The sequence below is a fragment of the Anabrus simplex genome, chromosome 1 (assembly GCF_040414725.1).
Source record: "Anabrus simplex isolate iqAnaSimp1 chromosome 1, ASM4041472v1, whole genome shotgun sequence".
NCBI lineage: Eukaryota > Metazoa > Arthropoda > Insecta > Orthoptera > Tettigoniidae > Anabrus > Anabrus simplex.
Genome location: NC_090265.1, coordinates 1,543,608,635 through 1,543,635,278, shown reverse-complemented (window position 1 = coordinate 1,543,635,278; position 26,644 = coordinate 1,543,608,635). Strand labels below are relative to the sequence as shown.

At 40.2% G+C, this 26,644-nt stretch overlaps 1 protein-coding gene across 1 annotated transcript in view; it reads right to left on the bottom strand.

Moving 5' to 3' along the window:
* The window catches only part of Mps1 (Monopolar spindle 1), a 225,900-nt gene that overhangs the window by 72,053 nt on the left and 127,203 nt on the right, over positions 1-26,644 (bottom strand). The window contains exon 5 of the mRNA XM_067138070.2: positions 19,890-20,059. Coding sequence (XP_066994171.2) covers positions 19,890-20,059 — 170 coding nt within the window. The remainder of the gene's footprint in view (positions 1-19,889; positions 20,060-26,644) is intronic.

Here is a 26,644-nt window from a genome sequence, read left to right as displayed (position 1 = left end):
TTTTGACAGCTCTGCTTGAAGATGGAACGAGTTTCGTCAAATGTTCGCACTTATAAAACGTCCATATTATGTCCAGGGTTAGATGTTTATATTTTTACTTTTTTCGATCGTACTGCCGAAGAGGTTTTTGGCACTTTGCTCAGGGCACTGCAGAGTAACTGGGCTTTCAGGCAGGAATCGAAACTGCTTCTTAACACAAATTCAGTATTTTTGATATTATCGTAAATGATTATGTTAGCGAGACCAAACAGATGTTGCACCTTACATTTTAAAAAAAGAAACCCATGGGAGGTCTTGGAATTGCCTATTACTGTTTAGGTCCTAATGTAAGACTGGGAATTTTACGTTTTCGTGTTAAAATACCAAAAACCGCAGTAGTTTTATTTGCGCACGTTACATTTTAAATGGTTGGTATAATTTCAAACTCGTACTGACATGTGCAGCGAGCGCCCTTTCCAGATGACCTCAAGGTCACGAATAACCATAGTCTCTGAAGTTTTGATATTTCTTTTATCTTTCCAATTTGATTGGATTTGTGACGCGCAGAATTGAATATAATGCATTCGAGAACTTTTAAGAATCGATACTTACATTCGAAACCATGTTTTCGAGTTCAACATAACCTTTAAAAGTCGACGTAGGCCTAATTTGCGCGGTACGAGATTTCCAGAAACTGACTACGAACAGTATACCGGAGACCAAATTACAATGAAAGATTAAGAAATGAACGGATTTCGCATTCATTTTGGGTGCTTTCGTATCTAATGTGCTTTATTTTATTAGATGAGAGAATTAAAAAGCTACTTGTGGTCGATTGTAGTTTGGCTTGGCGTTATTAGATTTTTCGAATAGTTTGGCTAGCCTAATCAAAGTCGCTGAACTGAAAGAAGTTTTCACGGGAAACTGACGAAGATTCCCCTGTAAAACTGAATATAAAGTATCGAGATTTTGAACTCGCGTACTGGTAATTAATGCGGTTTCGTGGTCTAACATGCCCGCCTCTCATCCAGAGGCCCGGGTTCGATTGCGACCAGGACAGACAATTTTACCTGGATATAAGTCTGATTCCAGGTCCACTCAGCCTACGTGATTACCTTTAATTGTGGAGCTATCCAATGGTGAGATGGCGACCCCGATCTACAGAGCCAGGAATATCGGCCGAGAGGATTCGTCGCACTGACCATGCGCACCTCGTAATCTGGAGTCCTTCGGGCTGAGCAGCGGTCGCTTGGCAGGCAAAGTCCCACTGGGGCTGTAGTTTGGTTTGATTTAGGAGTTTTGTAAGATTATAATTATACATATTTCATTTTTGTGATGTTTAGCCAAATTGTTGATGGTTTTCATTCATTCCCGGATTTTCCGTTTTCCCGTATTGTACGTTTTATTTTCATGGTCCCTCGAAAAACGGAGAATCGAGGTTTCACTGTATTTTATTATTGAAGGTGAAATAGTTATTAAGTACAAATTCTAATAAACTGATGAAATTATCTATTTCGCATTTGCTAAGGTTACTGTGGTTTAAAAGGTTTGTTTTAATAATCTTGACCGTTTTGCTTACCGGAATATTGGAATACATATTAGTAATATCATAGGATACCATTATGTGATTATGCTCAAGATTGAATTTCGATAATTTTTCACAAAATTCAATGGAATTTGTTATATAAGCTGTATTATTGAATTTAAAGTGTTTACTGAGAAAATTATGCAGAAATTTTGAAACTTTGTAAGAAGGGCTGTTCATGCAGTTAATAATAGGGCGTATAGGTACGTCTTTTTTATAGATTTTTGGCAAAGCTTTTGCAGTTGGGAGTTTTGGGTTCATTATTATAAGTTTCTGATATTCGTGTTCTTGTATGCTAGTGCGCGAATGTGGACTAGTTCAACTTGTATTTCCTTCTGGCATTGTGATTCTTTCTCCTACAGAATTTGCAATTACCGGTGATCACGTCATATTATCCTTGGTTACATCATCCTGCGCCTTTTGACTGGTTCTATTCGATTCGTACTGTTCAATTAACTCTAATTCAACTTTTGTTTTCGCACAATTGTAAGAACTCCAACGCCAATAATTAATCCACGCTTCACACATTGACGTATATTTTAATTGTCTACAATATCTATTTTTGTTTTTTTACTTTAATAACCCCATGATTGTTTTTAATTCCACAGACTGCCATCGTACAATATATTTCACCACAAATTCTCACTGTTGATCTGTACTAATTAAGTCTAATGTTATCATTAGGGCCCGGATTTATATGCACTAAAAAACCTGAAAATATGCATGCAAATATGTACTAAAAAGTTACAATATATGCACGGAAAATAAGGAAATATGCTCTTAAAAACATGCAATTTTATTCACTTACCTATTTACAGGTATCATTTATTGCAAAAAGAAGCATCGCAATAGGTAACTAGTAGTCTTTCAATGTTTTCTGGAGACAAACTATGTCTGTTGTCCGTCAAAATGGGTTTATAGGCTGAAAATGATCGTTCTACATCAACTGACGTAATTGGACAGTACTTATACATGGGCACCAACGTTTCGGATACCCTAGTTCCACTCAAGTATTGACTAATTAACTTAATCTTCTTCAGTCCTGGGTTCGAATTCAACACCTTTTCTAACTTGCATTTAATCTTCTCTCCAATTTCGCCTGGAGCGTAATTCAACGAAGATGCAGCTTTTACAACGAGATCAAGTGATTCATGGAGGGCAGTACCAGAAGATTCTAAGCTCTCAATGGCTTTTGGAAGTTTAGAAAAATGTGCATGAATGAAATTCACATCTTGATAAACAGTAGCGGTTTCAAGCACAACTTTTGCATCACGGACACACGCAATATGTTCATCTTCATGTTTTGTAACCACTTCTTTCACTTCATTAAAATGTTCCTGATAAAATGATACTGCAGATAACCATGTCCCCCACCTAGTCAGGGCAGGTTCAGGTGGCAAAGGAACTTCAGGTAGACAATCTTTGTAGAACTGGACACGAGCTGGTGCTTTCAGAAATAGTTTCTTCCCACATCCAATTAAATTGTTAACAGCTGGAAACTGTGTGCATATTTCTTCTGCAATGCAGTGTAATCCGTGCGCTAAACAGGTTACGTGTATGAGTTTTGGATAAAATACTTGGAGGGCCTTTGTTGCTTTCAACATATACGAAGCTGCATCTGTGAGCAGTACAAGCACTTTACAACAATTAGTCTCAATTTCAGATGGCCACAATTGTCGCAGAGAATCATTTACAAATCTTGCTATTGTGCTATGGTTGGTTTTCTCTAGTACTTTACAAGCAAGAAGATGTGGCTTGCCGGGTTCGTCTGGATGTAATTTACCAACCACGAAATTTGCTATGTAACGGCCACACGAATCCGTTGTCTCATCCACCGATATCCAGACACAGTTCCTTCCGATATCAGAACGGATCAATTCCAGGGTAGATTCATATAGCGGAGGTAGGTAATTTTTCATAAGAGTTGATTCATCTGGTATTTTTTGATTTACGCAATATTTCTCGAGAAATGATCGCAGAACTGGATTGTTTAATTTATTCCATGGAATGTTGCTGCATACGAAAGCCCTACAAAGATCATTTGAAAATGTATTACGACTACAGGACTTGGGCTTTACCTCTGTAAGAAGTAGTTGTTGTGGTGTGCTGTTCTTCTCCTCCTTAGCTTTAATATGTGCAGTTGTTTTTGAATGCTCTTCAAGCTGAAATTTTTTTTCACATTTCACTTCCTTTGAGCAAACTTAACAGTACACGATGACACCATCTGTTGAATAGTCCCTATTACCCGACACCCACTGATTTAGTAAATCTCTTTTGCTGCTCTTTTCCTTGGGCATTTTTTAAGAATTACCACTTTTAGAAATGAGATGCAGGGCATTAAAATGGAACGTAACTAGTGAACTGAAGATACTTCTGTCCTGACCAAGTACCCAGTCCCCTGAGATTATTATCTGCTGTGGTAGAGAAAGGAATTCAGTGAAGTCCAGCCTGCCTACCCACACCTAAGCTATCTGTTGCCATTGTCAGTTGTGAAAGTAAAGTGCCGTTACACAGACAGTCGAAAATACCAACTAGCGAGGGATGCACATAAAATAGGCAACTAGCTAGGGATGTACAAAACAGATTTATTTTAGTAGTTCTTGTAATTATCCTTAAATCAGACATTACATACCGGAATATGCTGTTACATCTAGAATATGCACTAACCCTCAAAATATGTCAAAATATGCAATTGCATATGCGCATATGCATTTTTAAAAAATCTGGGCCCTAGTTATCATATTACTTTTTATTACAACATTGTTATTCTTTTAACAATTTTAATCACTTAAGTTCAGGGCCCTGACCTTAGTCTTTGTACTAACGGCTGATGATGTTCGCAATGCCGAACGAAACATGTTCCGTTATTTAAGCCATATTTTAAGACACCTCATGATTATTTTATAATTCAATGAGTGTATTATATTGTACTGAGTAGGTGGTTGTTAATAAAAGAATTTTATAATTTTAATAAGATGTAAGATAGTCGACCACTCTGAGGTGTAACTGGATTAGTGTAAGTAAAATGTAACTTAGTGATGTGGGATTCGGTCCCAGGGGATACTTGCATTTGGAGGAAGGTGGCTCGTAATTGTAAATATGAAAAGGGTAATATGTTTGTCTTTCTGTAACACTCAACAGTTTTTAATGTTCAACGGGTGATAGACAACAAAAACCAGAGGTAGAAATGTAGTATGTCTACGAGTATTGTCATCTCCCAGGGATGTATTCTGTGTTATATTGAATACTAGCTGATGTACCCGCGCTTCGCTACGGGATTCTCAGAAAGACTGACCTTGTGGTTTTCCTAACTGAAGTAAACAAAGGCTATTACTTTTGCTAGTTGCTTTACGTAGCACCGACACAGATACGTCTTATGGCGACGATGGGACAGGAAGCGGTCGTGGCCTTAATTAAGGTACAGCCCCAGCATTTGCCTGGTGTGAAAATGGGAAACCACGGAAAACCATTTTCGGGGCTGCCGACAGTGGGGTTCGAACCTACTATCTCCCGAATACTGGATACTGGCCGCACTTAAGCGACTGCAGCTATCGAGCTCGGTAAAGGCCATTACAAAAACATCAGTAGGAAAGTAGCGATGTTATAATAATAATAATAATAATAATAATAATAATAATAATAATAATAATAATAATAATAATAATAATTTCGTGTTTCTAGCCGGGTGCAGCCCTTGTAAGGCAGACCCTCCGAAGAGGGTGGGCGGCATCTGCCATGTGTAGGTAACTGCGTGTTATTGTGGTAGTGAATAGTGTTATGTGTGGTGTGTGAGTTGCAGGGATGTTGGGGACAGCACGAACACCCAGTCCCCGAGCCAAGGGAATTAACCATTTAAGTTTAAATTCACCGACCCGGCCGGGAATCGAACCCTGGACTTCTGGACCGAAGAATAGCACACTAACCATTTAGCCATGGAGCCGGACAATGTTATCGTATAAAATACTCGATCAAATGAAAAACCGCACATTTTCTCACTTTTAACGAACAGGACTACGGTGCCGATCTAACAGTCCAAAGATCCAGAGCTGGAATGAGCAGGCCACAGACAACCGTCATCACTCCTCTGCCATAATTCTCTTAAATATGCAAACTGCTCATACCAATCAGTGCCTCAGAGTACGGATTGAACAGCTCGAATGCTATGATGAACCAGTGTGTTATGTACCAATCGTATCAGAAAATTTATTAACCAGAGGAATAGCATGCTAAAGAAGAAAGTTATCCAACTTCCCAGCTACTTCCCGCTAATATTCAGGCAGGCTGTTACACTCGGTACGACCGGGCGAGTTGGCCGTGTGGTTAGGGGCGCGCAGTTGTGAGCTTGCATCCGGTGGATTCGAACCCTACTGTCGGCAACCCTGAAGAACGTATTCCGTGGCTTCCCATCTTCACACCAGGCAAATGCTGGGGCTGTATCTTATTTAAGGTCAAGGCCGCTTCCTTCACACTCCTAGCCCTTTCCTATCCCATCGTCGCCATAAGACCTATCTGTGTCGGTGCGACGTAAGGCAATTTTCATCCTAACTATCGTAGATGTGTGGCAACAGAAGACACAATGCCCACCACAACAAACAATGGTCAATGTAATGTTATTGTTGATCAATGTTACGCGCTTTCAATATTGTAGGCCTTCACATTTAGTTTTCTTCCGACACTGAAATACCACTCTTATCATAGTCGGTACGATAAAATTGAATAAAACATAAATGGTCGGAAATTGTATTCTCTATAACTTTTGTTATGTAGTACTTTTCGATAGGACCAATAACATAGGTATTTAAAAATTAAATGTTAGGCCTTCCCCTAAACTACAATTTCATACAGGGTGCATAAAAATGTTTATAGTTTAGACTGTAGTTTCTTATTCCTCGACTCTATATACCGACTTTCATTAAATTCTGTTAACCCATTTTCTCGTGGCTCGGCGTTGATATGGACTTGCCAACAAAAATACAAATTCATGAATATCTGTGTTATCAAAGCCGGTGCGGTAACAATGCATGACATAAATGATCGGAAATTTAATTCTGTATAACTTTAGTTATGTAGTATTTATCGATAGGACCACTAATAATATAAATATTTGATGGTTACATTTTAGGCCTTCCCCTGAACTACCATTTCACTCAGCGTGAGTAAAATGATTTATAGCCTAGATTGTAGGGACTCATCCCCCGACTTCACATACCGATTTTAAATTCTCTTCAGCCGTTTTCTTGTGATGCGTGTACATACATACATACATACATACATACAGACAGACAGACAGACATAAATTACGGAAAAGTAAAAAGTGCATTTCCTTGTTGCTGTGGACATGACCGATACAGAAATACAATTCTTTTCAAATTCTGAGCAATGTACAGACAAAACTCTTATTTTATATATATAGAAGGTATCCATCAAGTTATTAGTCCGGATGGAAGAAATGTTTGCATCAGAAATATTACTTGGAAACTGTTGCCATCCACATAATTATTCCTTTGGAATGTGGATGGAGGTAGCTGATGGATTGTAGCACGGATTTTACCGTTGCTAAATAACTATATTGTTTTATTTTGTGTCAACATGTCAAGGTTGTAATCGATTTGTAGTGATTTCAACGATCGCCTCAGTAAATTTTTAGAAACTTATTTGTGCCTATCAATGTCGAAAGTTAGCATCCACAACCTCTTCCGTTCACTGTATACCTCTAAGATCGTTATAAGTATACATTTTTCTCATCGCCGCGAACAGTCTGCGACTCTAAGTGGCCGGGGTTCAGATCTTAGGAACGGGAGAGTAGCAGTGACCTTGCTGTGCCGAATGGACGTTGACCTCTCATGTGAGTGGATTAATTATACAATCCCAATGAGAGGGAATCGTCACAGGCCGAAAAGGTCCCTTGACCATTGCCTTCCGTGGAGCATGGTCCCGTGTGAATGACCCTACAGGGTTACTTTTTGTTGCCACACGGTACCATGAGCTATGGGGGATGGTGGGAAAGGTCCCAATATCAACTTATAACCTAAAGAAAATATCTACAACTAGCTTAAAGGAAAAATTCAAATATAAGGCTATAAAATAAATTAACTGAATGTTAGTATATTACAATCTGAGTATGCTAAAATCGATGTTACTATGTAGTCTACCGAGCTCGATAGCTCCAGTCGCTTAAGTGCGGCCAGTATCCAGTACATAGTGGGTTCGAGCCCCACTGTCGACAGCCGTGAAGATGGTTTTCCGTGGTTTCCCATTTTCACACCAGGCAAATTCTGGGGCTGTACCTTAAATAAGGCCACGGCCGCTTCCTTTCCTCTTCTAGCCCTTTCCTGTCCCATTGTCGCCATAAGACCTAACTGTGTCAGTGCGATGAAAAGCAACTGATATAGATGTTGACGCCCATAGGGAATCTGAAATATTTGTCCCGAATGAGTAAATTTATAATACCAATATAAATGGTCCGTTATTGGACATTATAAATTTTCCAGCTGACTCATTCCTGGTTGCCAGCGTTTTGCCCTCGTGTGCTAGGTTGGGCTCATCAGTTGGTACCTAGCACACCTACCAAGACGCTGGCTAGTGCATACCGTGGAGGCCAATGCGTAGGCTACTTGGAGCCACCGGCAGTGCCAATGCACTATGAGAGACTGTCTCCTTACCAAAAACTGACGCCTGCCCGACTATCATATGATATAGATGTTGATTACCATAGGGAATCTGAAATATTTGTCCCGAATGAGTAAATTTATAATACCGGGACACACGAGGGCGAAACGCTGGCAACCAGGAATGAGTCAGCTGGATAATTTATAATGTCCAATAACGGACCATTTATATTGGTATTAATTTGGTATTGTAAAGCAACTTGCAAAAAACAAAAACCTAAATAGTCTATTTCTAGGAACAGTCTATAGCCTTACATGAGAGTAGTAACAACCTAAATGAGATAGCCTAAGAACTTAAATCTAGTACGTCATTTTTGGTTTCATGTCATTCACTCTTACATTCATTTGAGCCAACTGTATGAACTCTGGAGGAATTTACGGTAGGCTGTTTTAAAAGTCCTAGACGAGCAAGACTTTTTAATATCTTCCGGGATTGTATTCCATAACCTCGAAGTAGAGACCAGGAATGAATGGCTGTAGGTATTTGTTCGATGTGGTGCTATTTCAAGTAGTGATCCGGAACAAGTGTTAATTTCATGAAATGAAGAAAGAAGCCTAAAATTGGATGATAAATAGGTGGGGCTGTTTGAAGAGAGCAACTGATAGACGAGGGTCATTTGGTGCGTGTTTCTATGGTCATTTAAACATAGCCATTCCAAGTTTTTGTAGTATGGTGTTATATGAGCATCATCTCGGAGCTGGAAGGCATATCGAATGCAAGAGTTCTGTACAAGTTGTAGCTTTGTTGCTTGTTCACAGGTTAGGTCGGTCAATAAACCAGATGTCTCAGCTGAGAGCAAATATCACTTGCTGGAACCTTGTAAGGCAACGGGGCCAGTGTTACTGCCTCCTTGGCAGCCTTATCTGCTCTACACCCATGTGGCTTGGGAGCCACATAAACATAATTCTGGTGCCGGCATCCGAACACCCAGCCAGCAGCTCCTGGATCCGCTGCACCAAAGGATGCCGAGGGAAACAAGTATGAATAGACTGAAGCGAGCTCAAGGAGTCAGTACACAGAAGAAAGTGTCGGCGCTCATCGGACAATGTGTACCGCAGAGCTTCACAGATAGCATAGAGTTGCGCTGTGTGCACACGACAAGTTTCCGGGAGAGCAAAAAGAAACCTATCAGCATCGACAATGAATGCACAGCCCGCTTTTGTGTCTGTTCTCGAGCCATCTGTGTAAACGACGACTGAACCTGGATACCGGCCAACAACAAACAGGAAGAGCCTCCCGTAAATCGAAGGGTCCACGTTTTCCTTCGGGCCAATGTGCAGATCCAGGATTATTTCAGGTCGTCGTACTACCCACGGAGGTACCTCACTTGGTTGTCTGGCAAGGCAAGGAACCGAAGGTATGTGAAACAATCTGTGACTGCTATCCAAGCGCATTCCAACTGGTCGCTTTGCTCGAGGACACGCAGCGTACAGCCAACAGTTTCCATTGCTGAATATGGAAGGATAACTTGGGTGAAGTGGCATCTGTCGCAAATTTGCAGCACATGATAGAAGCATTTGCTGGCGCTTCAGGTGTAAAGGCGGCACACCAAACTCAGCGAGCAGGCTAGCAATGGGGCTTATATGAAAAGCTCCCGTCGCCAACCTAACCCCGCTGTGGTGGATGCTGTTCAGTTTTGCAAGGACGATTGGTCTTGAGGAGCCATATGTTGCACTGCTGTAGTCTAACCGGGATAAAATATGTGCCCTATAGAATCGTAGGAGCACCGTGCAGTCAGCACTCCACTTAGTGCTGCTACGAAACTTCAAGATATTCAGCTTCTTGGTGAATTCTACTTTTAACTGCCACACATGTGGCTCCCACAATAATTTGCTATCGAAAAGGAGCCCAAGAAATCTGTGTCAACAACGGGAAGAACGACATTTCCTAGATAAAGTTCAGGAGGTGGGTAAAGAGCACGTTGACCACAAAAGTGGACAACAGAGGTCTTTGCGGTGAAAAACCTAAAGCCATGTTCTGAGGTCCAGTGCTCCACTCTCCTAATAGCTTGCTGTAATTGTCGCTCTGCGACTGCCATATTACGCGAGCTATAGTACAGAGCAAAATCGTCCACATATAGTGACGGTATTACTGCTGAACCAGCAGCAGCGACAATACCATTTATGGCAATCGTGAACAGAGTGATACTAAGAACCTATCCCTGTTGGACTCCATTTTCTTTAATGTGGTATTGCGAATATGTCCTCCCTACAGGGAATAGATGGAGGGACAAAAAATTCGCAATAAATACCGGCAAGTTACCTCGGAATCTCCATTGATGCAGGACTGAAAGGATACCATATCGCCATGTAGTGTCGTATGCTTTCCCTAAGTCAAAGAAAACAGCCACCAAATGCTGTTTGCGGAGACATGCCTCCTGGATAGAACTCTCCAGGTGTACCATGTGGTCAGTGGTCGAGCGAGCGGCTCGAAAACCACATTGGTACTCGGACAAAAGTCCACGTTTCTCCAGACACCACACAAGTCGGTGATTTACCATCCGCTCAAATATTTAAAGTTAAAAACTTTTTTGTGTGTTGACTTCTTGCCATTTTTGTATCGGCTGATGATGACAGGGATATATGTCGAAACCGGTCCCATAACACATTAAACATGTTGCAACATTAATTTGTGCAACAATTTATTATTGTATTCAATAGGTGGAACATCTTTCTCTTTCTAGCATTGTAATCCGCTCAAATAGCTTACACAAGCAGTTTGTGAGACATATAGGTCTATAGCTTCCTGCATACTTAGGATTTTTGCCAGGCTTGAGGACAGGAATGACTATGCCCTTTCGCCACTGAGACAGAAACTCACCCTGTATCCAGATTCGGTTGAACACTCGAAGGAGATATAATAGACTATCCTCACTAAGGTGTTTCGACATCTGGTTATGGACATTGTCTGGCCCGGGGGACGTGTCCTCACAAACCGCCAAGGCGCTGCGGAGTTCCCATTCTGTAAAGGGCACATTATAGTCCTCTGAAGCTTGAGTGGCAAAAATACGGTGCTGACATTCTGCCTCCCGCTTCAGAGCAAGGAAATCATGATGGTTACTGAAGAAATAATAAATTGTCAATCCTTCAATGAGGATGACCATTCAGATCTGGAATACAATAAGATTACAATTTCAATGGAATTTCCAAACATAAGAAATTGGAAATTATTAATGCTGTTATTTTATTCTTTCTTCGGAGGAGGAGAGCGGAGGAATGTTGATCATTTTCTCAGGTATAGATGGAAAATGATGTGTAGTGAGTCCCTCAGAATCTGTATTACTATTTTTTTCTACTTCACAGAATGGAACTTTCAGATTTTGAAGTAGGGTTGATACCTGACTAGGGAGAGTGCCTCTTGTTCGGAATAGTAGGCCTCAGTCCACTGATCAATAGGAATATTATACTTTGCTGACAGGTAAGGCAAGCATGATACATAAATACAGTAGTTTGTTTTTCTAGGTCCACATCCTGAGCCTGATTGGAATCTCTTTGAAAGTGAATGGTGGAGTCTAAAACCATTGCTTTACTGTCCTTGTGGCTGATGGCTATGATGTCAGCTCTTTGATTAAAGTCACCGGGAGAGATGCAGTGAACCTCCTCATGGACCTCCTATGCATGCTGTCTCAAGGCTTGAGCAATCGATGTTCTAACGCTGTGGTGGCGATTGTTGCACATTAGCTCAGTGCTCCAGCAGAATCTCAGCAATGTCTAAGGGTTTCTGTATCGCTGCAGCCATTTTGGCAGCAACGGGTTGTGAGAATGACTTACCGGGAGCCAATTTGACTGTGGTGAGGTTGTATGACATCTTCACTGCATTTATGTACTCAGAAGAGGATAGAGGTGATCTATGAGTCACCCAAGAGTTTGCTTACAGGCAGTCTGAATATAACACTACTACTTTTCCTTTATGTAACTGGCACCACGACTGAAAAGATTGATTTCTCAATTTCACATAGTTTTCTTCAAACAAGCTTTGGGGGGAGACTTCCTTTATGTATGTCAAGTCTGTGAAGAGCCCTATCTTCTTTTTAGGGTAACTTCCTTACATAATGTAGATGAACATTCTGAATATGGAGTAAACAATTACAAGTATTATAATGCTGTATTCTAGCTTCCCATTCTGTGAAAATTATTCTCATCCCTCTGACCTTTCTGCACTATACAAATGAAAGCAGGAGTATCATCTGGCAGCATCATTATTTCTTTTACAGAACTCCTTATAATTTTGTTCAGATCTTTAAGAAAGGAGTTTGATAGTTGTGTAAGAGGGGCATCCTGTAGCGGATAGATTAAACCCAGCCAAACAAACTCATTAATAATTTTGATCTTTTGCTCTGGTTTTAGAAGTTTCGTTTTTACCAGATTAATTGATGCTGCTTGTTGTTTTAAGGGGCCTAACATCGAAGGTCATCGGCCCACCAGATTAATTAGGTCAGAAGTTAGAGTGCTTGTAAGTTTAAGTCTATCAAGAGAAATTTCATTGTTGAAATCTACTGGATACGTTCGTTGTTTGTTTAAACCAATTTCAGCAAAGCTGCTTTTGGCTAAATTTATCAAGGTAATAGCATCACTTATTGGTTTTACCGAGTATGACTACTGAGCCATGCCTTGTGGTTTTCAAACACGATTGTAACTTAGGATGAATTCATACTGTTAGCAAACAGCTGTATTTTTTGATTACGGCTGCCTTGGATTCACTGAATGAGTCTGAGTCTGAGCCTCGCGGAGCGACTGCTGCTGTGAATTTACTGAGATCCTTGACCTCATTGGGTCCTTTATCTCAATTTGATGTGGGGCCCTGTGGGTGTAGACTGTTGATATTATTTTGCTAAAATTCCAGTATTTCAAAAAGGGTAAGGAGAGACAAAAATGGAGCGATTGAAATGTGGTGGTGGCTTTGATTTGAGACTTTGGTCAGGAGGGTGTCAGTGTTTAGGGAGATGCAACGTGGAGTGATGGGGCATGCAGTATTACGGGATGGAGGTGGGGGTTTACTTGGTTTATGTGATACTGGTTAGTAGGAGGAGGAGATTTCTGAGAAGTTGTGTGGTGAGGTTGAGTTGTGATGTGTGGGTTTTGTTGTATACAGGGAGGGAATTTATATTGAGATCCAGGGGTGGGGGTATAGGGTGGTATGTTGGTTGTGGTTGTCAGAGGTGTTTTCTGGCTAATGTGGTGGGCTTTAATAGCTTTCTTGAAGAATGGGTAACCTAGATAAGAAGCGGTGTGCTTGCCGCTGCAGTTTGCACATTTAGGCTGGTCTCGGGGAACTGGACAGACGGAGTGGTGGTGATGGTCACCACAATGGCTGCAGCGGGTTTGGTTTCTGCAATTCGCGGCAGAATGGTTCAGCTGTAAACAGTTGAAGCACATAATGAGCATTGAGTGAAATTGAGGCTTCTTTTGTAGATGGCGTACTCTGGTTACATCAGTCATGAAGGTGTTTCTTTTACATGAGGTTGGACCTTTTATTCTGCTTGGTTTGACCATTCTATTCTAGTGTGCTTGAAAATTAAGCCAAACTGCATTGACACAACTTTCCTAATTTACAAACTTTATAATAAACATTTTAAAGGTGTTATAGTAAACTCTCGGTTCTACAAGAGATTCAATGTTCATTCATATTATCTTCATGAAACTGAAGGTATTGGTATTATCTATCTTGTGATACTTTAGAACTGCTCATTTCATGTTCTATCCTGTTGTCTTTTAACCTGAAACGTTGCCAAGATTATTATTATTATTATTATTATTATTATTATTATTATTATTATTATTATTATTATTATTATTATTATTATTATTATTATTATTATTGAGATTTTAGTTTCCTTCCTTTTTTTTTTTTTAAAGGCTTGAGCTTCTTAAGCATAAATGATTTCCTTTATTACTTTTATACGTGAATAAGTCTCGATATGTGTCCTATCTTGTAGGTATGGTAGAGTGGATGGCTTGTGTAGTGTGTTTTGAGACCGAAGTATGACTTACTATTTATTGGGTTGACTGAAAGGGTTCATGTCAAATTTTTTATGTTGAACATATTTTAGTTGTCTGCTGATAGCAGTTCATATCTGTACAAAGATTATTTTTGTACAGTACGGGAATGCGTTGCCAGAGATTGTCGGTGATGGTGGGATATTAAATATAATTGGAAGAGTTTTGGTGACTGGCCGTGCACTGTAATAGGTCGTTCTCTCATGACTTTGGAGCGTTTGAATTAGTACCTTGGTTATAATGGTGGGTGAAGGTAGGTCGAAGCAGGCACCAGATTGGCGTTTTCAGTTCTGATTTGGTATGTGGATGTCTGGATGGCTGTGACTGTGTGAATGAAGGTTTGCAGGGATGTGTATACGAGAATAGATTTCCATGTGTTACCTTCTTCAATTGTCAATACTTTTCGTCTTTTAACACATTGACGACCGGCCCCGGAGATCTCCATAGTACTGCGGTCAATGGTTGTTGACAGGCCCCAGAGATTTCCGTTTTTACGCACGGGCATTGCTTGTAGCTTGTTGTGCTATCTGTTGACTATAATTTTAACTACTTTCAATCATGTCATGGAGTAGAAGGATGATAGATTCTAGTGTCAATGTATTTTTTAAATGGTATGGTCTTTTGTAGCCATGGAAACTTCGTATATACATGGGTGTTCTTACGCACCGAGAATCACTGTATAAGATGTGTATGTTCAGTCCGTCAGCGCTTCCGCTGGTGGGATCCTCAACAGCTCTGCCATCAGCTGTCATAGATGGCCTAGGCATCACTGTAAAGGCGTACTAGGGAAATGAGGAGTGAGGTAGTTTCCCGTTGCTTTCCTCACCTAAGGCAACAAGGCTTATGTGATGACGAAATATTCCATATGATTTATATGCAGATTAATTATCTGATGTGCCTAGTGAAGTAGAGAGTGTAAACAGTGATAATGGTAGTGATAGCGAAAGCGATTTAGGGCCAGCGACATCGTCCAAACTTCTGAAAGCAGAGATGCCAACTTTCAAGAAAGGCAATTCGTAACGCAGCCATTAGGGTTGAATTGTATGTTATTTATTGATTTGTCAATGATACGTAAATTAGTAAGATCTTGGAAAAAATTTCTATGGAACTAAGAAACACGGCCACACAAGGGGAAACACCTGTAGCTAGGGAACACCAGGCGAGATTCATTAGAAGACTAATAGAGGCTAGTTTTGTCCAGGGCTTTAAGAGATGAAAGAATCCAAAATTTAATCAAAAGCAGAAATGCCCAAACCTTAGAACAAGCCGTAGATATTGCTCGAGAGGAGGAAACAGTTATCATCTCCACTCAAGCAAAACAGCAACTCCTGACACAAGTGCGAAGGCCTGTGGAGGCCAGGGCAAGGCTGGAACCTCACTATCAGGGGACATCCATGCCCGCACGTAAACCCAGGAGACAGGCAACCATTAGAGCTGTATGTTACAATTGTAACAAAGGACATCTTGCCCGTGGCTGTAGAGTCCAGACAACAGTAAAGCAGGAACAGAGACGAGATACCTGTAGTTACAGTAAAAAGATGGGGCATCTCGAAGAAGACTGCAGGAACAAAAGAGAAAGAATGCAAAGCAAAAGGCTCGAGATAAAGGTATGTGAGATTATAAGATGTTATAATTGCAATAAGATGGGACATTCCCAACATTATTGCAGAGAAGTCCAAAGACAGTGGGGGAAAAAGAATATGCTTTAGGTGTGGATGAAAAGGTCACTTACAAAAGAACTCTTGGTTCAATCCTCAGAACATAAGGAGGATAAGAAATCGCGGAAAGGAGAGAATTAGAACCCACGATAAGGAACATGAAAGAGAAGGTCACCAGCAGGGACAGAAACAGGGCTAAACCGAAAGCCGAAGATTTAAATGAGATAGGGACCGCCAATATGGGTCGAAAGGTGGGTCCCAAAAAGTAAACGACCCACGAAGCAAAAAACTACGGAGTAGGGAACCCCCAAAAAATCAGTCTGCTAAACGAAAAGTGGACAGAGAGACAGACACAAGAGAAGAACATGATCGAGCCGGCTCTATTCTAGTGCGAGCCAGAGAGCATAAGGAACCCTTCAAGCTCCTCATTGATACGGGACCTGATATCAGTTTCATTAAGGAAAAGAGTGTGCCCAAAAGGGAAGTCCATTATTGAAACGCGATAACAGAGTTATCCAGTGTGACAGGAAGGACATCCCATACAAGGGATTCTGTGAAGTTGCATATAGGGAAATCCACCCCCGAATTTCATGTAGTAGATGAGTTTTGTTTGTCAGTAGATGGACTCATGGGAAGAGACCTTTAAACAGTATAATTAATTATCGAGAGGGGTACGTGGAAATCTTTGGACAGAAGTTCCTTATGGGACTAAGTATAAGAGAAATTAGTTGCATAGCACTTAAGGGCACAAATTACCCATGGGAGAATAAAAGGGTAATCTTTCCTGAGGTGCCGGGTCAGAAGGACCCCCTTCAATTCCTGATAGATATGGGAAGCGAAGTGACATTCGTGAAAGGTAGTTTGTGCCAGAAGAGGCACTAATTATCGCAGAGCCCACGTTAAGATTAAAACAGTTAGGCGCAGAAAAAATCTAAACTAGGGGCAGAGTACGACTCCAAGTAGGGAGGACGAACCCTGACTTTTATGTAAAAGGTTAAAACTTCAATTTACACTATGATGGCATTATTGGAAGAAATGCCTTGAGAGAAAGCATAATTAATTTCAAGGAAGGTTATGCTATAACAGCCGGAAAGCAATACCCCTTAGGTGAATGGACTGCTCAAGTCCAGATGATACATCTTAGACTATTGTAGAAGTGAGAACAGATAAGCATATAGCAGACGGTGTGATTGAAAAAAGGAAGATTCTGCTAGGGGCATATGTAGCAAGTTGACTGACGAAAGCACGTAATCACAAGGCAGTACTGAGCGTGATAAATACAAGGGATGAGAAGACGAATTTGAAACGCCAGTACTATGCATCCAAGAAGTAGAACCCGTGACACCTCCAAACCAATATGAACAAAAGGAAGTCAAGTGACCCAAATAAAGAATCAAAATATAAAATCCCGAGAGCAAAGGGTAATAGAGCAGTTAGAGCAGTTAGCACCTGAAGACCGAAAGCAATTGTATGCTCTCTGTGGTGCTTATAGTGATATATTTCATTTGGAAGGGGACGAACTAACGTACACCGATTTACTCCAGCACGCAATTACAACTAGGGAAAAAATCAACCTCCAATTAATGTAAGACCGGATAGGTTACAGGGGGCTCAGAAAGAAGAAATTCAAAGACAGGCAGACAAGATGTTGGAAGATAAAATTATTACCCATAAAAAGTCAGCATGGAACACCCCCTCCTCATTATTCCCCCAAAAATGGATGCGTCAGGAAAGTAAAAATACCGTGTTGTGATTAATTTGCGTCGGCTTAATGAGGTAACGATAGGGACGGTATATCAGTTTTAAAAAATATTACCAAAATTTTATTAGGATCAACTTATTCAATACAATTACGTTCCTAAAGTTAGGATTTACATCTTATTATACTAAAATTTGATGGGAAATGTTTCGCCCGTTATAAGGGCATCATCAGCCTTTTTACACTCATACCTAAAATGGTTTTGAGAAGGGAGGTTGGATTTGATGAAGATGGGGGTTGCGGAAGATTATATCATAGATAGAAATCAATTCAGACAATTTGCCAAAACATTCTGCGGTTTCCAGGAGACTGGGGAAATGCTAGTGAGGAAAGGGAGGTCTTATACGGAAGAGCAGAAGAAGGAAGTTGTAGAAAGGATGAAAAGATACTGGCAGAGAATGCTAAAAGTACTGCAAAGACTGACAAATGTGGTCCGCAGACGGCTGAAACAAAAGTTATTTAAAAAATGGGCAAGGGCTACCCATGGAGTCCTTCAGGTGGAAAACTAAGGTCCTGAGATAATCGAGGTTTTAAAATCAGCACATTGGGAGAAAATAAGGACTGTCCACGTCAGAATGGGAGAGAACACAATGTCCTTGTAGACACTGAACAGGCAGTCTGAAAAATTAAGCCGCTGTGCATATTACAATAGGTTATGTGCATTTGTGAGTTGACACATGAAATATTTACACCAAAAAATTAGAGATCTATGCAAGCAACCTGAAGGACCTTATCTCCAAAGCAACAGTCCTCGTGACGACAATATGCGAATTGTAGATCCAATATTGAACACTGGATCTCATATTATAGCAGATGATATTTTTTTAATTGCTCCACACTGCTTTAAAACTGCTTGAGAATAAAACCACTTAAGTGGGTACAGTAAAAAAGAACAAACCGAGAAGTTCCTGTGAAATTCAAAGAGGGCAAAGGGAAAGAATTTTATAACACACTATTTGGATTTACTGAGAAGCCAACACTGACTTTGTATGTAACAAAAAGGAACAAATACGAATATAATGGTCCGTTATTGGACATTATAAATTTTCCAGCTAACTCATTCTTGGTTGCCTGCGTTTCGCCCTCGTGCGCTAAGTTAGGCTCGTCAGTTGGGACCTAGCACACCACCCAAGACGCAAGGCTAGTGCATACCGTGGAGGCCACTGCATAGGCTACTTGAAGCCACCAGCAGTGCCAATGCACTATGAGAGCTATGTCTCAATTACCAAAAATTGATGCCTGCCTGGCCATCAAATGATGTAGATGTTGATTCCCATAGGGATGCACTAGCCTTGCGTCTTGGGTGGTGTACTAGGTCCCAACTGACGAGCCTAACTTAGCGCACGAGGGCGAAACGCAGGCAACCAAGAATGAGTTAGCTGGAAAATTTATAATGTCCAATAACGGACCATTATATTGGTATTATAAATTTACTCATTCAGGACAAATAATTTAGGTTCCCTATGGGAATCAACATCTACATCAAAAAGGAACAAAACCGTGCTGGTCTTATCTACCTTTCATCACAACAAAGAAATTGATTCAGAGACAGGAGAGCAAGCGAAACAGCAAATTATGTCATTTTATAACCTAACAAAATTTCCTGTTGATATGATTGACAAATTGTGTGAACAGCATGGTGTCCAGAAACTGTCACCAATGGCCTGTTAATATGTTTTCAACTTGTTGAACAAAAGTGGAATTAATGTCATTAATCTCTACTGCATGAATAACAACTATGTCAATATACCTTACAGGCATTTCTTATATCAACTGTCAATAGAACTAGTCAAATCTTCCAGCGTTATGTCCCACTGTTTGATGAACCAAGGAGGAGCCCCCACATCTTCCCATAATGAATTAGCCATGATAACGGGAGTGAAGTTATTGCATTGCGTATAACTTTCCCACTTTATATTCTTTTTGCTCTATCTGCATACATTCATTTGATAAAATAAAGTCGATGTCATTTAAAATACAGACAATATCATTCTGCAACATTTTCACAATATTTAAACCACTTATAACAGCAATATGTAACCCAATTGAACTGGATGACATGTCACCCGTGCAAGTAGCACTGTAACAAGCAATCGTGCTAGCGTTGCAGTGTTAATGCAAATGCACACCACTTGGCTAATAAGAAGTCTATTATTAAATTATAAAAATTGTTTGTAACTGCTGACTTCCCTGTAATACTATGAAGAGAGAGAACAAAATCAATAATTCAAATCTTTACTTACCATAATCATGTATATCTTTAACTGCACTTAACATTTCTGTCCAGTAGTAAATTATCATAGGCATTGAGATACCCTCCTTGGAACTCCACATCATCTTCAGGAGAGTGGAAAAATCAGTATCACCCTTCTCCATTACCACATATAAGGTTTGCTGCTGTTGTACATACTCACTGTAAACAGATTATTTCAGATGCCTTATTGTATAACAGATAAGTCACGTCATACTGAAATCTATATTCTGGTATCAAGTATATTTTCAAATTCAACTGCAAGCATTTTATAAACCAGAATTCCTGATATACACAGGGGAAAAAAAAATCATATTACTTTGTACTAGAAATGTAATTCTTATCAGAAGTAAATCTACTTAACAATAATAGTAGACCTCCATCAATAATATGTGCAGTACAAAACTGCTCATGCAAACAATATAACATATCATGAGGGAAAAGAACAACCCACCTGGCACAAATTGATTATTAACCTCTTAACTGGGCATGACGTATATATTCATACGCTGAATGTTACAGGGTTATGGGCATGACGAATATATAAACGTACTAGTCTTTTACCGCGAATATCTCCTGGGTATGAAGAGCTACTTTGCCGCGTCATGTATTGTCGTTTTAATTGATGTTTTTCCCCGCTCGATGACAGCAAATACCACGTCACGCTTCTTGAAGCTTATTTGTTTTTATTTTACAACTGTGTGGTGCTACTTGTCTGCAGTAGGCCAAATATGGCAGCATCTAGTTCAAAGCAGAAGTTTGAAACTCTAGAAGAAGATGAGATTATTAACACTTAGAGAATGACTGTGACAATTTATCTTCTCAGAAATCCAAAGATGAGTGGTTTGATATAAATGAAGGTGAGTCTGATAGTGAAAGTGGTTCAGAAAGTGAGAATGAAGAACAAGGTGAACAACATGACGAATCGGATGAGGGTGAAGTGCTAGACACGTTACAACCTTTCCCGCCGCATGGTGTTTCACGTCAGAAATTCATATTTTCTGGTGCTAGTGGTGTAAATGTGGACTTCGATACAATGTGTTGGAATATTTTGAACGGTTCATAGATGATGATATGTTTCAACTTACTGCCAAACAGACCAATGTGTATGCTAAACAGTGTTTAGAAGCCCATCCAAACTTGAAACCACGGTCATCACGAGCGAGAGATTGGGTTGATACAAATCCAAGTGAGATAAAAACTCTAATTGGACTTCTAATGCTGCAGGGGATAGTTTATAAGCCAGAAAACAGTACATACTTCATCAAAACGGGAAAAAATCGCAACCCCTTACTTTTCGAAAACTATCTCTGAGACAAATCACTGCAGTTCTAGTGAGGTAAATGACGTAAATGACCGTGAAGTTAATGTAAAGTATTTCACAATGTCACGGCATGATGTGTAATTCATAAATATTCCTTTCCTTTCTTTCTTTCTTTCTTTTCTCTGTGTATGTATAATGTCTGCTGTTAGAAGGTTGAATAAAAGAGGGCTCAGGGGGTCTCCTTGCAGAACTACCCTTGTTTGTGTAACTGTGGTGTGGCAGTAATTCCATCGTAGATTTTCACATAATTTGCATTTAGTATGACCTTTATCATCTACGCTTAGTGCTTCAAATTCTTCACTCCGCCCCCTATTTTCCAAATAAGGAGTTTTCTTCAATTCTATCAAATGTTTGGGCATAATCGATGAAGATAGCATAGAGAGGAGTGGCAGGAATTGATTAACTATTTCCTCTGAGACTTCCTCAAATGCCTGTAATGTTTATCTTCCTTACATGAATCCAAACCGCATTCAGGGTACCTCTTTCGATTAACAATATTCAAATAATATCTATTAAACATTAAGAGATTATGATGAAACAATGGTACATGTTTCAGCCTTCATTAGACCTTCTTAGGCAAAAATTAAAATAACCATGAACAGATAAAATGGTAAAAAAACAAAATGTAAAAAAGTACCTATAAATGTTTGTAAAAAATCATCTTGATGCAAAAAAATCCAATAAGAATGTTAGAAACAATACCGTAGAAAACATGTCTGAAGGCACGCATTTTTAGAAAATTGTCACATGGTATATCATCTTCACAAACCCACCAACCTGGGCCCAATGTTTGGGAAGCCAGGCTCTGCCTGTCACAAGTCAGGACAAAGGGCGAGTGATAGAGGAGTAACACCTCTTTAAAAAACCTTGGTCCAGCTGACCCGGCTGGTAGTCCCATGTAAGGGTCCCTTGCCAGGGTTACGGTGAAGACCTCAACGGCAGTGAAGGCGGAGAAGACGGACTTCAGAACAGTGGAACTGACGGACGAGGCAACCCTCCTATGCGGGGAAAATAGAATAGGAACTGCTGCCTTGTGGCCAGAAGTGGGAACTTCAAAGGCTAAGGGAAGAAACCCCAACAGAAAATCAGTAGGCCTGGCTACTTAGAAGGCAGCCCCTTCAACAGGCTTTGGGTGCTGAAGGCCAATAACCTACACACCCGAGATTAACCTATTACAGAAACATCAACGAATAGAAGCCGGATGGATAAAATGGATTTGACTTTTAGTATGAAATCGGACACGAGAATTGGAATGTGGAATGTACAGACAATGTGGCAGGCAGGAAGATTGGCTGAAGTATCTAGGGAGATGAAGCGATACAGGTTGGACATATTAGGCTTGAGTGAGATGAGATGGACTGGGTTTGGTGAGATAAAGACCCAGGAAAGGGACACGCTGCTGTACTCAGGAAGAGAAGAAGAAGAACATAGATAGGGTGTTGGATTATTGATCACTCAAAAGACAAGGAAGAGTTTGATAGAATGGTACCCAGTCTCAGAAAGGATTCTAGTAGCTCGATTTGCATCAAGAGTAAGACCAATTACAGTGGTGCAGTGTTATGCACCAACAGAGGCAGGAGAAGAAGAAGAAAAAGAGCAATTTTATGGTCAGCTACATCGAACCCTGTTAAAGGCAAAGAAAAGGGATATAATGGTCGTGATGGGAGACCTGAATGCGAAAGTTGGCAATGATAACCAAGGAATAGAAAATATAATGGGAAAACATAGTATAGGTAATAGAAATGAGAATGGTGAAAGGCTTATTGAATTTTGTAGTAACCACAGGTTGGTGATAGGAGGCACTATCTTCCCCCATAAGAATTGCCATAAAGTGACGTGGGTTTCCCCTGACCATAGAACGGATAATCAGATCGACCATTTCACTATCAGCAAGACATGGCGAACCTCCCTTTTGGACGTGAGGAACAAGAGGGGGGCAGATGTGGGAAGTGACCATCACTTAGTAGTAGCTACGCTCCGACTTAAGATTGCAAGTACTAGGCACATTCATCAGAAGAGGAAGATAAAGTATAACTGGGATAAACTGAAGGACAAGGAGGTGCAACAAAATTTTTCACTAGAATTGAATAACCGATTCCAACAGCTGAGAGAGGAAGAAGGACAGGATATAGAACATAATTGGAAGAGCATAGAGAGTACCTACATTAATACATGTGAAAAGGTCCTAGGCAAAAGGGAGAGAGGAAGAGAGGAATGGATTACTTCTGAGACATGGGAAGCCGTGAATCAAAGGAAGGAATGTAAGAAAAGACTCAATACCGCAAGAACACAAGAAGAGAAGGCACAAGCTAGAACTAACTTTAATGAACTTAACAAAATAGTGAAGAGGAGATTTCGACGTGACAAACGAGCATTTATCAATAATCTTGCAACACAAGCTGAGACGGCAGCACAAAACAATGATAGTAAGACCCTCTACCACATTACCAAGAGACTAACAGGAAAGTTTTCTAGATCTGACAAGCCAGTGAAAGCCAAAGATGGGAGATTATTGTCCACACAAAAAGAACAGCTAGAAAGATGGAGAGAACACTTTCTGGAGATCTTGAATCGTGAAGCAATCGAGGAAGAAGAGACAGAGGTGATGACCGTAGAAGAGCAGGAAGATGTTGCTATCAGTACAGAACCGCCATCAAGAACAGAGATCCAAAGGGCCATTAAACAACTAAAGAATGGCAAAGCGGCAGGTATGGACAATATCACACCGGAGGCCTTGAAAGTGGACGTGGGTACTTCAGTCGAGATTCTGTTCCCACTTTTCAAGAAGATTTGGGAAGAAGAGAAGATCCCCACAGATTGGAAGAAAGGATTGTTGATTAAGCTTCCGAAGAAAGGAGATTTATTGGAATGTGATAACTGGAGAGGGGTTACCCTCCTTTCGATACCAAGTAAGGTACTCTCACGAATAATTTTAGAAAGGATCAAAAAGCGAGTTAACTCAAGGCTGAGGAAAGAACAGGCAGGATTTAGAGAAGGTTACTCCTGTACAGACCAGATCAACACACTGCGCATAATTATAGAACAATCCACGGAGCTGCAGTCGTCACTGTATCTGCTATTTGTAGACTTTGAAAAGGCATTTGATAATGTAATGAGGAAGAAGATGTGGAAAGCCATGAAAGAATTTGGGATTCCGAAGAAAATTATAAAGATAACCCAAGAAATGTATGAGAACTACACATGCCAAGTTTTACATCAGGGGATGTTGTCTGAGCCCATCCCAGTAAACACAGGGGTTAAGCAAGGATGTTTGCTGTCACCAATACTATTTCTGATGGTGCTGGATCTTATGATGAAGAAGGCAATGAATCGCCGAAGAGGAATTCAATGGGGACTGACAGGCAGGTTGGAGGACTTGGACTTTGCGGATGACTTGTGTTTGTTAGCCAACAGTTTTAAGGATATGGAAGCACAGCTGAATGATTAAAAAACCGAAGCATCAGAGGTGGGATTGAAGATAAATGGAAAGAAAACCAAGGAGATGCGTTATAATAACCGAAACAAGGCACTATTATTTTTAGGAAACCAAGAGATCGAACAAATCAACCAGTTTTGCTACCTGGGAAGTATAGTCACCCCTGAGGGAGGAACTATAGAGGATATAGGAAATAGAATAAATAAGGCTAAAGGAGCATTTGCAATGCTGAGACCAATCTGGAAATCTAAGGAACTTAACACCTATACCAAACTACGCATCTTCAATACAAATGTCAAGTCAGTACTGCTCTATGGGTGTGAAACATGGAAGACTAACAAACAACTGATTAGCAGACTTCAAACATTTGTGAACAGAAGTTTGAGGAATATCCTGAGGATATGGTGGCCACAAGTAATCTCCAATGAAGAACTATGGAAAAAAACTCATCAAACACCCATTGATATTGAGATGCGTCGTAGGAAATGGAAGTGGATCGGGCATACATTACGGCGAGATAAAGACAACATAGCAAGACAAGCCCTGGAATGGAACCCACAAGGTAGCAGGAGAAGAGGCAGACCAAGAAACACATGGAGGAGGAGTGTAATAGCAGAACGGATGGAGAAAGGAGGAAAGACCTGGACAGAGATCAGGACGATGGCGCAGAACAGAGTCCGGTGACGGAAGTTCGTTGATGCCCTATGCTCCACTTAGGAGATACAGGAAATAAGTCAAGTAAGTCATATCATCTTCACGGAACGGATTTATATGTAAATACATATCTCTTTAGGAAGCTAAAATTAATTATATTTTGCATTATCTTTACGAATCACAACGTGTGGAGTTGAAAAATGGAGTATTAACTTTCCATATTTTTCCATATTTTGGAGTTTAGCACATATGTTCCATATTCGTCATTAAAATCAATATAGTCCATATTTTGGCTAAAAAGTATTATATTAAATTAGCAGTCCATTCAATAATGGAGAAATAAATTAAAAATCTATATTCGAAAAATAAATATTTTAACTGACGTGCAGGTCATTATCATGCCTGTCCACCTCTTGGCTGATAAATTAGGCTGATAAGCAGTGCGAAGAAAGAGAGAGATTGAGCCTGGAAGTGGTGGAGATCAGCCGGTCAGTACCGGGACTATCTGAATCACACTTACAGCACTGATAAGCTGCATTACATAACATCGACTGTGTCTGTGCCATAATTTTGTAACTAGGGAAATCTCATTCATCGACGATGTGCTAGTGGTTTCCGGATTAGTTCGTAATTCGGGCATTCCCTTTGATTGCTTCATAACTCCATCTAGTTCACTACCAGTCATTCACAGTTTGAATTAGCAGTGAGACAGATCATAGTGTTCTTGTACGTTCAGTGTGTGCAGTTGTATATTGATATTCATTGAAGACATTAACATTGTTACAATATGCCTAATGTAGCTCAGTCAACCAGTTTAAAATTGAAAAGTTACGTATCAGAATTTAAAGAAGATGGTTTATCAACTGACAGTAAGATATTATTTTGTAATTTGTGTCATTGTACAGTGAGATCTACTCAAAGGTTCCTTGCGCAACAGCACGTTTCAACCAGTAAACACCAGGCTAAACAACAAGATTCCAAGCAGAGACAGTTGTTTCTGACACAACCAGCAACTTCCAGTGTAACATCCGAGTTCAACACCGATCTCTGCCATGCTTTCATCTCTGCTGACATATCTCTCTTCAAACTGAATAATCAGTCCTTCAGGGAATACCTCGAGAAATATACTAAACGACCCATCCTGGATGAGTCAACGTTCAGAAAACACACTGTTCAGCCATATACGATGAAACTGTTCGGAAGATAAGGCAAGAGATTAAAGACGGTCCAATTTGGGTTTCAATTGATGAGACAACAAACAAAGAAGGCAGGCTAATTGGCAACGTAATCACTGGTTTGTTAAGCGAAGATTATTGTAAACGGATTCTCTTAC